This window comes from Otolemur garnettii, unplaced genomic scaffold, assembly GCF_000181295.1.
Source record: "Otolemur garnettii isolate 467f Iridium unplaced genomic scaffold, OtoGar3 scaffold00018, whole genome shotgun sequence".
Classification (NCBI taxonomy): domain Eukaryota; kingdom Metazoa; phylum Chordata; class Mammalia; order Primates; family Galagidae; genus Otolemur; species Otolemur garnettii.
Window position 1 is genome coordinate 16,564,331 of NW_003852413.1, and position 15,683 is coordinate 16,580,013.

General features: G+C 35.1%; 1 protein-coding gene across 1 annotated transcript in view; it reads right to left on the reverse strand.

Moving 5' to 3' along the window:
* The window catches only part of TANC2 (tetratricopeptide repeat, ankyrin repeat and coiled-coil containing 2), a 346,976-nt gene that overhangs the window by 153,500 nt on the left and 177,793 nt on the right, over positions 1-15,683 (reverse strand). Inside the window, exon 6 of the mRNA XM_003786213.3 lies at positions 7,989-8,175. Coding sequence (XP_003786261.1) covers positions 7,989-8,175 — 187 coding nt within the window. The remainder of the gene's footprint in view (positions 1-7,988; positions 8,176-15,683) is intronic.

Below are 15,683 nucleotides of genomic sequence, written 5' to 3' on the forward strand. Positions count from 1 at the left end.
AAAAAAAAAAAAAAAGAAAGAAAAGAAAAGAAAAAGAAATCATAAAACAAGAATAAAAGAAGGTTAAAAGAGAGTCATCCCAGGAGAGTTTTTCTATGTCAGTTCATTTTTCCTTCTTATACATCAAATGTTCCTACTAGTGACTCAGTGCCCATAGCTCAGCAGCTAAGGCAATGGCCACATACATTGGGGCTGGCAGGTTCCAACCTGGCCCCGGGTCTGCCAAACAACAATGACAATGCAACCAAAAAATAGCCGGGCTTTGTGGCAGGCATCTGTAGCCCCAGCTATTTGGGAGGCTGAGGCAAGCTGAGGCTTAAATCCAAGAGTTTGAGGTTGCTGTGATACCATAGCACTCTATCTAGTGACAGCTTGAGAGACTGTCTCAAAAAAAAAAAAAAATGTACCTATTGGCAAAAGACAAGACCTAACCTACATCATGAGATTATTTCCACAGTCCTTTTTAGTAAGGTTCTTTCTCTGCAAATTTGAAAGGTGTTCTAGATATTGTAGCAGTATGAGGAAAACATGAATAAAGGAAAACAAATTTTTCTTTTAAGACAGAAAATCTGACTTTGATTTTGTTGTCACAGAAAGTAAAAGCCTGTAGAAAAGAAACCTAAGTGAGCTAGGTAAGGTGGAGAAGTAGGAAAAAGGAAAATTTTCTAAACTCAACCCTCAGAGTTAGAAGAGAGAAGAGTGCATGTGCTTTGGGTCCCACCTGAGAAGGGAAACTAGAACCATCACAGAATACATTGGGAAATCTTATAAGATTTTGAAAGCTAAATTTTTATATCTTTTATTGCCCTCTTACTGATTATTTGTAAAAGCCTTAAGGAACAGCCACTCTATTCTCATTCTGGGGAGACAATTAATAAAAACAAAACAGAGAAAATTATGTTCCTACATTTTTGGCCCATCTCTGGGAACAAGAAAACAGTAAGTGGCGGTAATAAATCTGAAAAAGAAAGGAAACTAATTTCTGAAACTCACAAAATCTTTCAAAAGGAAGAACTCAGAGAACAAATTAGGAATTGAAAAAGTAACTCCAGGGCCTAACAACCTAAAAGGCCAAATTTTTTTGATAACTAATAAAGAAATAACACACCAGAAGAAGCTCAGATATGCATTAAGCATGATGTTCTTCCTTCTCTATTATGTCATAAACTTTAATACTACAATTAATCACAATAAATTAAAATTTATTTATCATTTTATACTTTTTAAGTTGCATAAACATCTTATTTGATCATCAATACAACACTCTAAACAGGACTGATATTACTATTTTCATTATATACATGAGGAAACCAACGTTTGAAGAGATTAGGCATCTTGCCTGCTGTCATATAGCTAGCAAGTGGTCTCTCAAGCAGCTAATTACTTGGGGTTTTAATCATTTACTACCTTATATTGTTACTTAATTCTTCTGTAAGTAGACCTTAGCCCCTTTACTTGACTGTGCATTACAGAAAGTAGAAATTGTACTTTAAGTTTTTTTCATATTTAAAAAATTTTTAAACTTTTACTACTAAGTTCTAAAAGTACCCACACGATAAAAAGAGGGATGGAGAGTACACAGGCTAAATAAAGCCCTACTGCCATCTAAAAAATATATTTAGTGAGCAGTGAACACTCAGGTGATCTGGCAGTTTGAGAAGACACTCAAACATTAACCATGAAATACAAGAGCAGTAAAATAAATGGCCTCATTCTTCAGTGCATTTTTGTCTAGCACTTAACACACAAAATATATGTGTGTATTTTACCTGGGAAATTACTAAGCAGAGAAACTGCCTACTTTGGGAAGAAAAGCATAATGAAAAGACACAGTATTTTACAAATACATAAGCTAAGCTCTGCTCTGAAGAATAGATTCAGTACTAGTAAAGAGTTTAAACGTGTCCTAGGAATATAGAACTATACTTTCAGTATTTTAGAATGTGCTTTGTATTTGTGTTAGGGGAAGAGGTGGAAGAGACCAGTCAGGCTTTCCATTTTAGGATACTGCCTAATAAACAGATACTGAACCATCAGCTCACTATTTGAGAAGGCTACATTTCCATAATGAATAAAGACGTCAATAAAAACCCTTCTAATACTTAACCCAACTCCAGTGATTTCAGATAATAATTTCATATTAACCTGAATTTGGTCTTTTATCTATGCTTGGTTTACTTTATCCATTGGAAAAAGGGAGAGGCCTGCTTTATGAGAAAGGAGATTAAAATCTAACCCAAACTAAGGTTAGGGAACAACACTTTTGTGACCTAAGTCATGTCCATCAGGTGAAGATGGGAAAATAATGTATAATCCAAAGAGAAAGGCTGGTCACGGTGGCTCATGCTTGTAATCCTGGCTAGCACTCTGGGAGGCTAAGGTGGGTGGACTGCTTGAGCACAGGAGTTTGAGACCAGCCTGAGCAAGAGTGAGACCCCCATCTCTACTAAAACTAGGAAAACTAGCTGGACATTGTGGCAGGTGCCTGTAGTCCTAGCTACTTAGGAGGTTGAGGCAAGAGGATCACTTTAGTCCAAGAGTTTGAGGTTGCTGTGAGCTATGATGCCGTGACACTCTACTCAGGGTGACAGAGTGAGATTCTATCTCAAAACAGCAACAACAACAACAAAAAACCAAAGAGGAAAATGTGCAAGGGCATAGAGGCAAGAGACAGCAAAGTTCTTTAACAGAATCAAGTTAGTTCAACAGGCTAGAACTTGGGAGTTGGGGCCAGTGGTTCACTGATAAAATTTTTACAACTGGCTCTCTGAAAAATGAAACAAGAAACAAAATTCTGATTTGTTGTGTTTGCTGATCTCAATGGTGTAAACATTTGCTTGGTGGCTGATTTCACACTATCTATGATTTAATAACTTGTTCACAAAATTACTGAAACAACTGGATCTTACTGGTGCTAGCTGGCCACAGCACACCACCTGGTGAAGCAATGGGGAGGAGATATAGTCCAAATTAGACTGGAACTTCTAAACCACATTAAAAGGACTGGATTTTATTTTGTTTATACTAAAGACAATTAAGGAAATGATTAAAGGATTTTGAAGGACATGATTAAACTTGCATTTTGAAAAGATTACTTTGGTTCCAGTGAGTAGAATAAATTAGAGCAAGGTGTTTTTAAACTTTTTTTTATGTCACAGACTACCTTAAGATACTCTGGTGATGCCTAAAAAGACTCGTTCCAGAATACTATTTTTAAATGCCTAAGGTAAAACACAAAAGACTACAGACCAATTGTGTTGAAATACTGTAATCAAAATAAAAACTAAATTGTGACATTGTAATTTGCAAGTCTCATTATTAACAGTTGAACTATAAGATCTATTGACAGTATAATTACTATAATTTCAAGGTGGCATTAAATGCAAATGATATTTTGTTACATCTACAAGTAATATGAAAATATCCAAGATTTTTATTGGTGACAAAGTCATAAATACTGCTCGAAATTTGATTTGTTACCTACATTCAATATAGAAGTTCTAAATTTCATTTAGAAGTGAAAGAAAATGTAGATGTGATTTTTCAGAGGGCAGATTTCTTAAACTTTCTAAAAAGAAAATGATGTTGTCTGGGAATAAAGACAGTTTTACTTCTCCCCTTCCAACATGGCAGCCTTTTATGCACTTATTTTACTTGTTTAATTTCACAGACTGAGACTGACAGCACAATATTGCATAAAAGTAGAGAGGGTAGAAACCCTTTCCTTGCTCTTGATCTTCAGGGGAAAGCATTCAGTTTTTTACCGTTACGTATCGAGTAGGATGTGGGCTGTTCATAGTTTCCATTTATCAAATTGAAAAAATTCTCTTCTATTCCTAGTTTATTCAGTGTTTTTGTCAAATGATTTTTTTTTTTGCATCTATTAGATGGCCATATAGTTCTTTTTTTCAGTCTATTATTATGATACATTATTAGGTCATTAAATCTAAAATGTTCTATTTCAAATCAAAAGCTTAGTTTATTATATCTTAATCAAGAAGGAATACAATTGATCAAAGTAAGCACTTCACCTATTGACACCGTTTTGCCATCTTAATGGCAGTTTGTGTATGCCAGCAGCAAAGAAGGCTGCAGACCAAATGGCCACGGAATTGCAAAAGGCATTTCCTAGTTTGTTGAGAACTGAATACTTTTTCTTAGAAGAGGTAGTCAGTTGGTGCAAAGTTTGGCAAATACAGTGGGTGACAGAGTTTCCAAGTCCAGCTTTTGTAGTTTAAGCAATGTTGTTTGTACAACAGCATTGTCTTGCAAGAGGATTGGCCAGTCTCTATTAACCAATCTCAGCTGCTTAAAGACAAGCATCCTCATCATGTCATCCACTTGGTTGCTGTGGACACCCACGTAACTGACTGACCAAGTTTCATGAAGCTATAGTGGATAATACTAGCGCTTGATCATCAAACAGACACCATTACCATTTTTGATGAACAATTAGTTTTGGACAGTGTTTCACCACTACATCTTTTAACCATTGTGTCAAATACTTGTGATTGCCAAAAAGTATCCATTTTTCATCACACATAACAATACAGTGTAGATAATGGTTCACCTTTAGGACATAACAGCAAAGAAAGGCAAATGTCCAGACAATTTCTCTTGGGACACTCATATAGTTTACGCAGAATCCATTTATCTAGCTTTTTTGCCTTGTCAATTCCAAATGGTCCAATATTATTGGAATAGTAACATCAAATCTTGCTGATAATTCACTTGTAGACTGAAATGGATTTGCTTCTACTACAGCTTTTAGCTCACCGTTATTCATCTTGGCCTCAGGTTACCATGGCTCATTTTCAAGATTAAAATCACCAGAATGAAAATCCTCAAATTACCCATGTACTGTGCATTCATTAGTGACATCCTTCTCAAATATTCAGTTTATATTACAAGCTGCCTCCATTGCATTTGTTTTACAACAAAACTTATAATTCAAAAATAGCACATATTTACTATCTGGAGTTTCACAAAATTACTCTAAAAATTTTTCTGAAAGGTATCACAAGCCAAACTGTGTGTTTGAAAGAGGGAGGGTGTACCTTCACAATTGAAAACACAAAAAACGAAGTGTCAAAGTGAAATGTCAGAGGTATCAACTGTCAAACTTAATACTTAACAAAATTGGACATTTCATACTTAATAACCAAATATACTGATTGATTTTTGAATGCAGAACCAACTCCACATTCCAAGTATAAACTCTATTTAGTCACAACTTGTTATCTTTTTTACATATTAGATTCAATTTGTTAGACTGTTGTTAAGAACTTCAATGTTTATGTTCATGACAAATAATTTGTTTATAGTTCCTTTCCACATATTGTCTTTGCTCTTAGCTTAATGCTGGCCTCATAGTTTTACTTCTATTTTAACTTCCTGGAGGTGTTTGTATAAAAATAGTATTATTTCTTCCTTGAATGTTTGCTAGAATTTACCTGGCAAGGAATCTGGACCAAGAGTTTTTCCTGTGGGAAAATTTTAAACAGCAAATTCAATTTATATTTAATGGTTATTCCCATTATTTCTTTCTTATCAAGTGAGCATTAGTATTTTATTTCAAGGCATTTATTTACTTAATCTAAACTATCAAATTTATTAATTTTAAAATTGTTGATGACATTTTTTTAGTATCTTTTAATGTCTGCAAGGCCTGCAATGATGTTTTTTTCCTGATACTGATAACTTGTTTGTTTTTTTTCCTGATCATTATGGCTAGAGGTTTATCAACTTTACTGGTTCTCTCAACTGAATTTTAGTTTCCTGGTTTTCCTCTATTGTTCTTCTATGTCATTGTTTTTTGCTCTCTACTATTTCCTACTGTTTGTGTACAGTGGGTTGAAATTCTTGTTTTTCTAGTTTCTTTAAGTGGAAATTTGGTTATTGATTTAAAAACTTTCTTCTTTCGAAAGTAGGCATTTAATGCTATGAATTTCCTTCTAAGCTCTTACTAAGCTACATTAAGCAAATTCTAGTATGTTTTGTTTTGTCTCTCTATATGTAAATGTAAACCAGAAATTCACATGTGCAATACTAAGAAGTAGCATGCTCCAGCCTTGAATGACAAAATACATTCATTCCCCTATTTATACCATTCCCCTAAATACTTATTTGGGGTTGGTACAAAACTATACTTTTTGGGGGTCTCAAGAGAAATATAGGCACAACTAAATTTTAATTTAGCCATAAATGACTTTTAATCAAAGAATTCTTAATTTAAATTATTTTTCTTACCATTTATTTTTTTTCTTTTACTTCTTTGTGCTACATAAAGCTGGTTGGAGACTATGACATTATCATTATCTGTTTGTCAAGAGGAAAAGAAATACCCAGAAGTGCTATTTATCTTTTGGACAGAAGCCCAGCTTCCTTTATTAGGTAGATATTTTATCCTCTTGGAGTATTGCTAAATTCTTATCTCTGCCTAAAAAATGTGCACAGACTATTTGTAAAAAGGAGTCTACTTGGGAACCCCATTATTAAGGAATATGTAATTTTTTAAAGCATTCTGAAGTATTTAACTACCAATGATAAAGAATGACGTTCAATATCTGAATCATTAATACAACAACTTGATAACAAGATAAACTAACAAGTCTCAGAACTATGTTCTTCCCCTACTTCTATTTGCTTCATACCTAACTACAAGATCAGCAGTTAGAGCAGACAGTGTCTTAATGAGTTATAAATATTTAATACTTTCTCCCTAATTAAGTAAAAAAGCATTAGTAGGAAAAAATACTCTAGAAAGGATACTCAGAATGTTGAATATGATGAAAGATCACCTGAGCTAAAAATATTCTATATAATTTTTATAGCAGTAGGTATTAAATCATTGCAATACATATAGATGATGATGGCCTATGCCCTAAATATAAATGAGTCTACAGCAGTCCACATTACTAGCTCTGATGAAATGTATACCCAGAGTCTAACAGAGGTAATAATTTCCCATCAGCACTGCCTTTATATCAGAGTGGTTTTTGTATCTGCTGTAAATTGCTAATAATTGAGTTGAAGATATTTTAGATATTTCTAGGACCAAGAAGGTGACTAGATCTTTTGTAAAGAAAGGTATTAGAAAATTCACAATAGAAAGATGAGATAGCACATTTCTCTGCTTGGATACTTCCAAGTTTCAAATTCCCTTTTGCTCAAGCTTGCCATAAGAACATATTAGTCTAAGATTCCTGAATCATAAGCAAAGAAGTAGCATTCTTCTACTTTGCAGAAGGTAAAACAAGATTTCTTATTGACAAGAAAAACAAAGACTAAAAGCACCTTTCAAACTAATCAAAGAACTGATACATAGTTTATGCAAAGAGATCTCAGAACAACTCAATTATAAGTATGTAGCCATTTAATCTCTTCTTTTTTGTTTTCAAAAAACTCTCTACCAGTGAGGAATGAACTCTTCTGAACCACTTTTCTTGGTAGATAGATCATGTATGTGAATTTATAGGAAGAAGCAGACAATTTCTTTCTTATCCACGCTTTCTTATCAAGTAATGGCCTGAGAAGGAGTGGCTAGGCTGAGAGGGATACCTTTCATTTTTGTATACCTTTAAGTTTCTCTCACCAGGAGTAAGTTTTAATCTCTTAATAGTTCAAAAGGAAAAAAAATTTTGGGGGTGGGGGGGAAGACAGTCACCTTAGATAGAGTGTTCTGGTGTCATAGTTCACAGCAACCTCAAACTCTTGAGCTTAAGAGATCCTCTTGCTTCAGCCTCCCCAGTAGCTGGGACTATAGGCACCAGCCACAACTCCAGGCTAGTTCTATTTTTAGTAGAGACAGGGTCTCATTCTTACTCAGGCTGATTTCAAACTCCTGAGCTCAGGCGATACACCTGCCTTGGCCTCCCAGAGTGCTAGGATTACAGGCATGAAAAGAATCTTTTTAAAACCTTAAACTTGTATAGTTATCTTAAAAAGGAAAAAAGTTCACAGAATTATTAAAATAAAAACCAACTCACCAATGATGCCACTATCTCTGCTTTCAAGTGTGGAGGTTGGACTAGTAACAGCCCCATAGCTGCAATCCTTGGCAGTTGCAGTTGTACTGACTGGTGGGAGGGTAGAGCAGGGGCTACTGGCTGGTGGAGAGGCAGTACTGCTAGTCAGGGTGGAACAGGGACTTATCCGCTGGGTGATTGCTGAGGTCTGGAAAATTAGAATCATAAATAAGAAACACTGACCAGCTGTTAAATAAAATATATGTTAAGGTAAAATAAGTGCTTTGATTAAAAGAAAAAAAAAAAAGAAAAGAAATAATCTACATACACAGCTTTTACATTTATTAACCTCTATTCATTTTTGCTTTCCAGGATAAGAGGTTTGGAGCTCTACATTTAAGGTGAAACTCAATGAATTTAACATAAGCAGAGATATGCCCAGTTTTTCTGCCTAGGAAATTTCCAGTAACAAGTATTCTGTCACTGCCACTCTAATAGAATAGAGAATTTTTTTATTTTATTAAGCACAAGTTTTCTTTGCAAGTTTTCCCTATAAGCAATAAAACTTTTCAGAAAGCTTGAAGTATGTCTTATTAATAATTTTCTTTAGATGAAGAAAAAGAATATCTGCAGTTGAGGAAAAATAAAAATAAAGTTCTTAATACAAAGAAGTGTCTTTTTGATACACAGGCAGCTACCCAGAGATAATAAATAAAAGCAAGGAAAAATGCCTTATTCTAAAAGTCTGTCTAATAAAATAGATCAAACAATATTTATATAATACAAAACTATAAAATTTCTCTGTAGAAGCTGAACAGTCTGAAATCAATGTACCGTCTTTGTAATTTCTGAGGTAAAGTAATGAATAATTTCTCAAAAAAGTTAGTAATATATTCTGGTTTACCTAATTTAATGACAATTCATTTTTCTTCAGTTTTCTATCCAAATAAATTACTGCAACAGTGAATAAAAGTATGTATTTTTCAAACACTAAAGAAATTTTATCCTTTTTAAGAACAGTAAGTGATCAGTGACAAAATCACTTGAAGAAACATTAATGATAAATTGAATATCTTTAAATATTAAATTTAAAAGAATCCTTTTAACCTTTTTACATATAAAGTCTCTATTCATGTTTTCTTTGCTAATTTTTTCCTGCTAAAATTTGATAACTGGAGAATGCATTTATAACTAATTATGAGAATATTGAAGCTCTTCAATTTAGCCTAAAATGATTTCCAGGTGCAATCCCTTGTAATTAATCATCTGTGTTGAATAGAGGTTTTGATTTTAACACAAATACTATAAGCAGGTTGTGAAAGATAAATTCAACTTAACCCAGCACAAATGACATTCTCATTATCCTGCAACCAAGTAAATCTTTTCAATCATATATATAATATCAGAAACTGATTTTTCTTAATAACACAAGTCCTTGGATTTATGCAAATTTCTCTTCTATTATATTTCATCTCTTCAGAGGACAGGGGAGTTTTAATTTCTCTGTGATCTCCTCTATTTCTATAAAATGATGTTGGGCTACCAGAGTGATGATTTTTAACTAGGCACACATTAGATTCAGACGTGAAATGTAAAGAATGAACATGCTCTCTCACGAAACTGACAGTTACTGAGCCTCACCCTAGACTTACAGAATTAGAATCCTTCGGGTTAGAAATTTAGTATGCAATTTTTAACCTCTCTACCCCTAAAGTTTGAGGAACAGGTGGGTAGATGAAATGAACTACACTCAGGTCCTTTACATTAGCTATGTCTCTACTCATCCCATGTTGCAAATGTTGTACAACAATTCATTTCTGTACTGAGACAAGATTCTCACTCTGTTCTTTGTGAAAGTCAGTCTTATTACATGCATAATACAGCTAAAACAGAGGCTACATCCAAACAACACTTTGTATTTTTACAACAAAATATTTTTTGTAAAATAAAGCACCAATAACAGAATGGATTCTCTAAGAGCATTAATTATTAAAAAAAAAACCACCTTAAATATTGAGCCATTTAGAAAGCAGAAAATTGTTCATGGGTTATGAATTAAAAGGCAGGCTTTACACTGATTTAAGAAGACTACTCAATGAGATACAGAAAGACAAAACTACCTATTCCCCATAATGTAGGTTAAAATGGACATCTAATTAAAATCTTTTAGTGGTTTTCCCACTGTCCTTAATGTTCTTCAAAAGGATCCTAATAAAGGTTCAAATCTGGATCTCTTAAAGGTCCTATGAATACATAGGGTAAGAATCAAATGATGGGGTTCGTAAGGTCCATCTTAATATTCTAGAAACTACTGCGAGAAGAAAATAGTTGAGTATCACTTTTACTACTTTGTCTTTTGCAGAAAAATGATATATGCTGACTAGCTTACATTATATTCTGCCATCATTATACTATTCTGAGGATTCCATCACTATGGGATTTTCTTAAACACAGTAGTCTATCTTTGTTAGAATGCTGCATAGCTCAGAAGAAAGTCACCAAATAAACATGATCTCCTAGTTCTTTTTTTTTTTTTTTTTTAAAGATAGAGTCTTATTTTGTTGCCTTAGTAGAGGGCTGTGGCACACAGCTCACAGCAACCTCCAGCTCTTGGGCTTAGGCAAGCTGGTACTACAAGCACCCGCCACTAAGCTCGGCTATTTTTTGTTGCAGTTTGGCTGGGGCCTGGTTTGAACCTGCCACCCTCAGTATATGAGGCCGGTGCCCTACTCACTTGAGCCACAGGTATTGCCCAATCTCCTAGTTCTTTTTTTTTTTTTTTTTTTTTTGAGACAGAACCTCAAGCTATCCCCCTGGGTAAAGTGCCGTGGCATTACAGCTCACAGCAACCTCCAACTCCTGGGCTCAAGCGAGTCTCCTGTCTCAGCCTCCCAAGTAGCTGGGACCACAGGCGCCCGCCACAACGCCCGGCTATTTTTTGGTTGCAGCCGTCATTGTTGTTTGGCAGGTCCGGGCTGGGGATTCAAACCCTCCACCTTATGTGTACGTGGCTGGCACCTTAGCCGGTTGAGCTATAGGCGCCGAGCCTCTCCTAGTTCTTAATAATCTTCCTAAGACTAGACATTCCAATGATCAATTAAGTCACTTTCTTATGGTTCTAAGAGAGTTGTTATATTATATTGCAAGAGGCTATCATTTAACTTCATTATTAATACATTATATTTATGTAATGCTTAATAGCTTAAAAGATTTACATGTATTATTTCATTTACTCCTTCTCAACCTAGTATGAGACGCATAATGAATCTTATTTCCCTCATTTAGGAAATGTGACAATGAACAACAAAAAATATGAAAGTTATACAGTAATGCTGCTAAAATCATACAGTTCCTGCATATATTTATATATTAATTACATTGCACAGTATTTATACTTTTTATTTATGTGACATTTTTAGAGCTTAGAAGCTATTTTCATATTCATGAAACATGAAAATATGTTGATTGCACAACAATCTTGTCAGGTGTCATAGTTTCATATTGTACTGGAACAGTATGGTGTAGCTGGTAAGAACATGGTTATAAAAGCAGACTGCCTAGATAGGAATACTAATCCAACACTTTCTCACAGGGTGTTTCCATCTTCTCATCTGATAATTAAAATATAAAAGAGCCCTACTCCACACTGGGTTCTAAGGAACTTAAAATAGTGCAAGTAAAGCAATTAGTGCAATGATTAGTACAAAGTGAGCATTTAAAAAATTGTCAGTTATTATTACCTACAGAAAATCTAAAGTTCAGCGAGCTTACATGACCCGTACAAATTTCTAGAATGGTAGGTGTTAAGAGTTGGAACTAGAACACGAGTATTCTCCCTCCTGGTTCGATGACTTTTCTGTTATACCATGTTGCTTTAATTATATTAAACCAATGATTCCACTCATTTTAAGATTATTTTATTTGTAATGTACAAGTAAGGTACACTCCACCTACTTGTAGATTTATTCAGAAATGATTGTGACATACAGTATCTCAAAAAAACAGGTATAAATTTTACCACCTAAAGAAATGTAGATTTGTAGAAACAATAGGGTCTTTGGCAAATAATCCAGGTATAATATATTATATATGACTTACATCATGTTACTTGGTCATAATTAGAACAGTTACATTTTAACTTATTGTGAATATCAAGAAATGAAAAGAAAAAGTTGTTTTATTTATACAAATTAAAAAATATCCCTCAACAATATTATTTCCGTTTTTATTCACAGCATAGCATATTAATATCATTACATGTTGATTAAAAAATCATTAGCCCTGTCATCCTCAAGTACAGATTCTTGTATGAGATACAGACAAAATCCCCACAGCTAAACACATGATGTAATGTCATTTAATGACAAGAACCATAAAGAAAATAAAGTAGGGTTGCGCCTGCGGCTCAAAGGAGTAGGGTGCTGGCCCCATATGCCGGAGGTAGTGGGTTCAAACCCAGCCCTGGCAAAAAAAATGCAAAAAAAAAAAAAAAAAAGAAAGAGAAAAGAAAATAGGAGGACACAGGGATGGAAAGGTGCTATTAGATAAAATAATTAAGAAAGACCTCTCTGAGAAGGTAATACCTGAGTACACTACTGAATGAAGTGTGGAAATGAATTATGTAGGAAGAGTATTCCACTACAAATGAATATGCTTTATGTTTCTGGGCACTGACAAGGAAGGCTAGTGTAGCTGGAGAGCAGTGGGTAAAAGGAAGAAAGGCAGGAAATGAGGTAAGAGAGCTAGCAAGTGGCTAGATTAGGTAGGTCCTTCCAGTCCATGGTAAAAATTTTAGATCTTGTTCCAAGTGTGATGGGAATACAGTGGAAGATTAAAAGCAAAGTGACAGAATCAAATTCACATTTTATAAGGATCAGTGGCCACTGTGTTAACAGACCAAAAAGGGGCAAGAGTGGAATCAGAGACCTATTGGGAGGTCATTTATTCATATAGTCAATACTTAATGAGTACCTAGTAATAATAACAGACGCTATTCTAGGTGCAGAGGACACAGCAGTGGGTAGAACAGGCAAAACTCCACACCTTCTAGCCTTACATTCTAGTACTTATTGCAGTAGTGCAGGCAAAGACAATAGTGGCTTGAACTTAGGTGTAGCAACAGAAGTAGCAAGATGGGATCTAATTTAGTATATATGAGGTCAGACAATTAAGTTTGCAAACTTACTCTAGAAAAGGTATGACACACCTCATTGCTAATATCACTATGGTTACCTCTGCAGTACTCCCCTTGGGAACCGATGCACCTATGCTAGTGCTTAGTAGCACTTCTTCTTGGATGAGTTCATGAACTTAATTGTTTGACTTCATACAGTGGAACCTCTGTAAGGTGATCACCCAAGGGACTATAACAAATTGATCAACAAATGGAGGCGGTCAATACAAGGAATTTCCATTGAGCATATGTGGTGCACGTTTGGTCTATGAGAATTAGGTTAATTTAAGGAGGTGGTCAACTATGGAGGTTCTACTGCATTTGAAGATCAAGTCTGTGATGTGATGAAAGAATGAATGTGAGGTCTGACAGAGTGAAGTCAAGAATGGCTCCAGTGCATTCATTTTAAGCAAGATGGTGATACCACTTACTCAGACAGGAAACACTGCAGCAGGAGCAAGTGCTAGGGGAAATGCAAGGGTTCAGTCTGTCACACATTAAGTTTTACATGTACCTTATACATACACAAAGAAAACACAATGTAGGGAGTTAAATATAAAGATCTAAAGTTAAGGGAGAAAGGCAAGGCTAAAGATAACTTAGGAGTTAAGGCAATATTTGAAGAAATAAGAATGGAGGAGAATCATTAAGATTAGAGCTATCATGGCTTGGTGCCTGTAGCCCAGACGTTAGGGCGCCAGCCACATACACTGGAGCTGGTGACTTTGAATCCAACCCAGGGCTTCCAAATGACAGCAACTACAACCAAAAAATAACCAGGAGTTGTGGCAGGTGCCTATAGTCCCAGCTACTTGGGAGGCTGAGGCAAGAGAATCGCTTTAGCCCTAGAATTTGAAGTTGCTGTGAGCTGTGACGCCACAGCACTCTACTGAGGGCAACAGCTTGAGACTCTGTCTCAGAACAAAACAAAACAAAACAAAAACAAGATTAGAGCTATTTGGCATCCAAATTTTATAAAATTCTCCAGATGGTTATAATGTGTACTCAGCAAAATCAATAAGCTAAGGAGTGAGGATAAAAAGGACAGAAAGGCTAGAAGAGAGAGCCCTGGAACATATAAATATTATCTACAAGATATATAAACCTATTCAATTAGAGAAGAAGATGGGGAGAAAGAGATTAAAAGATTTAAAGATACTACACTGTTGGCTTTGAAAATAGAGGAAAGGCTCCACAAACCAAGGATTATAGGAGGCCTCTAGAAGGTGGAAAAGGGTCATCTGAACCCTAATGCCTAGAGTTCAAGAAGAAAAAAGGGGACAAAAAATTAGAAGAAGAAATCATATTTGAGAAACCACCAAAAGAACCCTGGCAACATGAAGAACTAAAACAGATCAGCTCCCCCAAGGGATCACAATGGAGCTACTATAGAAAATTCCAACCTTAAAGAAAATGCTGAAATGAGAGCAATGGAATTCAGATTATAGATAACAGATACTATGAAGAAAATTGAAGGGAAACTAGAAAACCAGCAAAAAGAAGTCCAAAAAAATGTCCCAAGAAATTGATGAAATTAAAGACAAAGTCACCAAGGATCTGGACCTAATTAGATAGGAAATAATAGAGCCAAAAGAATTAAAAAGAGGCATTTAGGGAATTTCAAAACAAAGTAGAGAATTTCAATAACAAATTAAACCATGGAGAAAAAAGAATCTCCGAGTTTGAAGACAAGGCTTTCAAGCTGACCCAGTCATTTAAAGAAAAGAAGAGAGCAAAAGCAGAGGAATCTCTTAAGAGTAATGAGACTATACAAAGCACACAAACATACAGATTATTGGTATCCCTGAAAGAAAATAGAGTCCAAAGGCATAGAAGCTCTAGTTGATGATAATATAGTTGAAAATTTCCCCAAGTATCACCAAAGATGCAGACATATGCCTACTAGGTGGATATCAAACCCTAGGATGACTCAATTCAAATACAGCACGTCCTAGACATGTTGTAATGAACCTGGCTAAAGCCAAAATGCAAGAGAAAATTCTGCAAGGAGACAGGCATAAATCGCATCTAACCTACAAGATTAACAGCTGATTTCTCTGTGGAAGCTTTGCAAGCCAGAAGGGAGGAGGCTCATACATTAATCTTCTCAAACAAAACAAGTAACAGCCTAGTATCCTATATCCTACAAAACTAAGTTTCATATTTGATGCAGAAATCCAATCTTTTTACCAACAAACAGGGAGGAAATGTGTCAGCTCTTCCAGCTCTGTAGGGAATACTCAGACATGTACTATCACCTTATTGACCTAGGAAAGAATTTATGAAGAAGACTGTACTGGCAATCATGGCAACAACAAAAATAAATAAATGGTACCTGATCAAGTTAAAGACCTTCTACAGCTAAGGACACAATCAACAAACCAAAAAGACAACTTACAGAATGGGAGAAGATATGTGCATGATACCCATCTGATAAAGGGCTAATAATCAGAATCTATGAAGAACTCAAGCAAATCAACAAGATAAAATCCAGGAACCCCATTAAAAATTGGGCAAGAGATAAGAACAGGAACTTTTCCTAT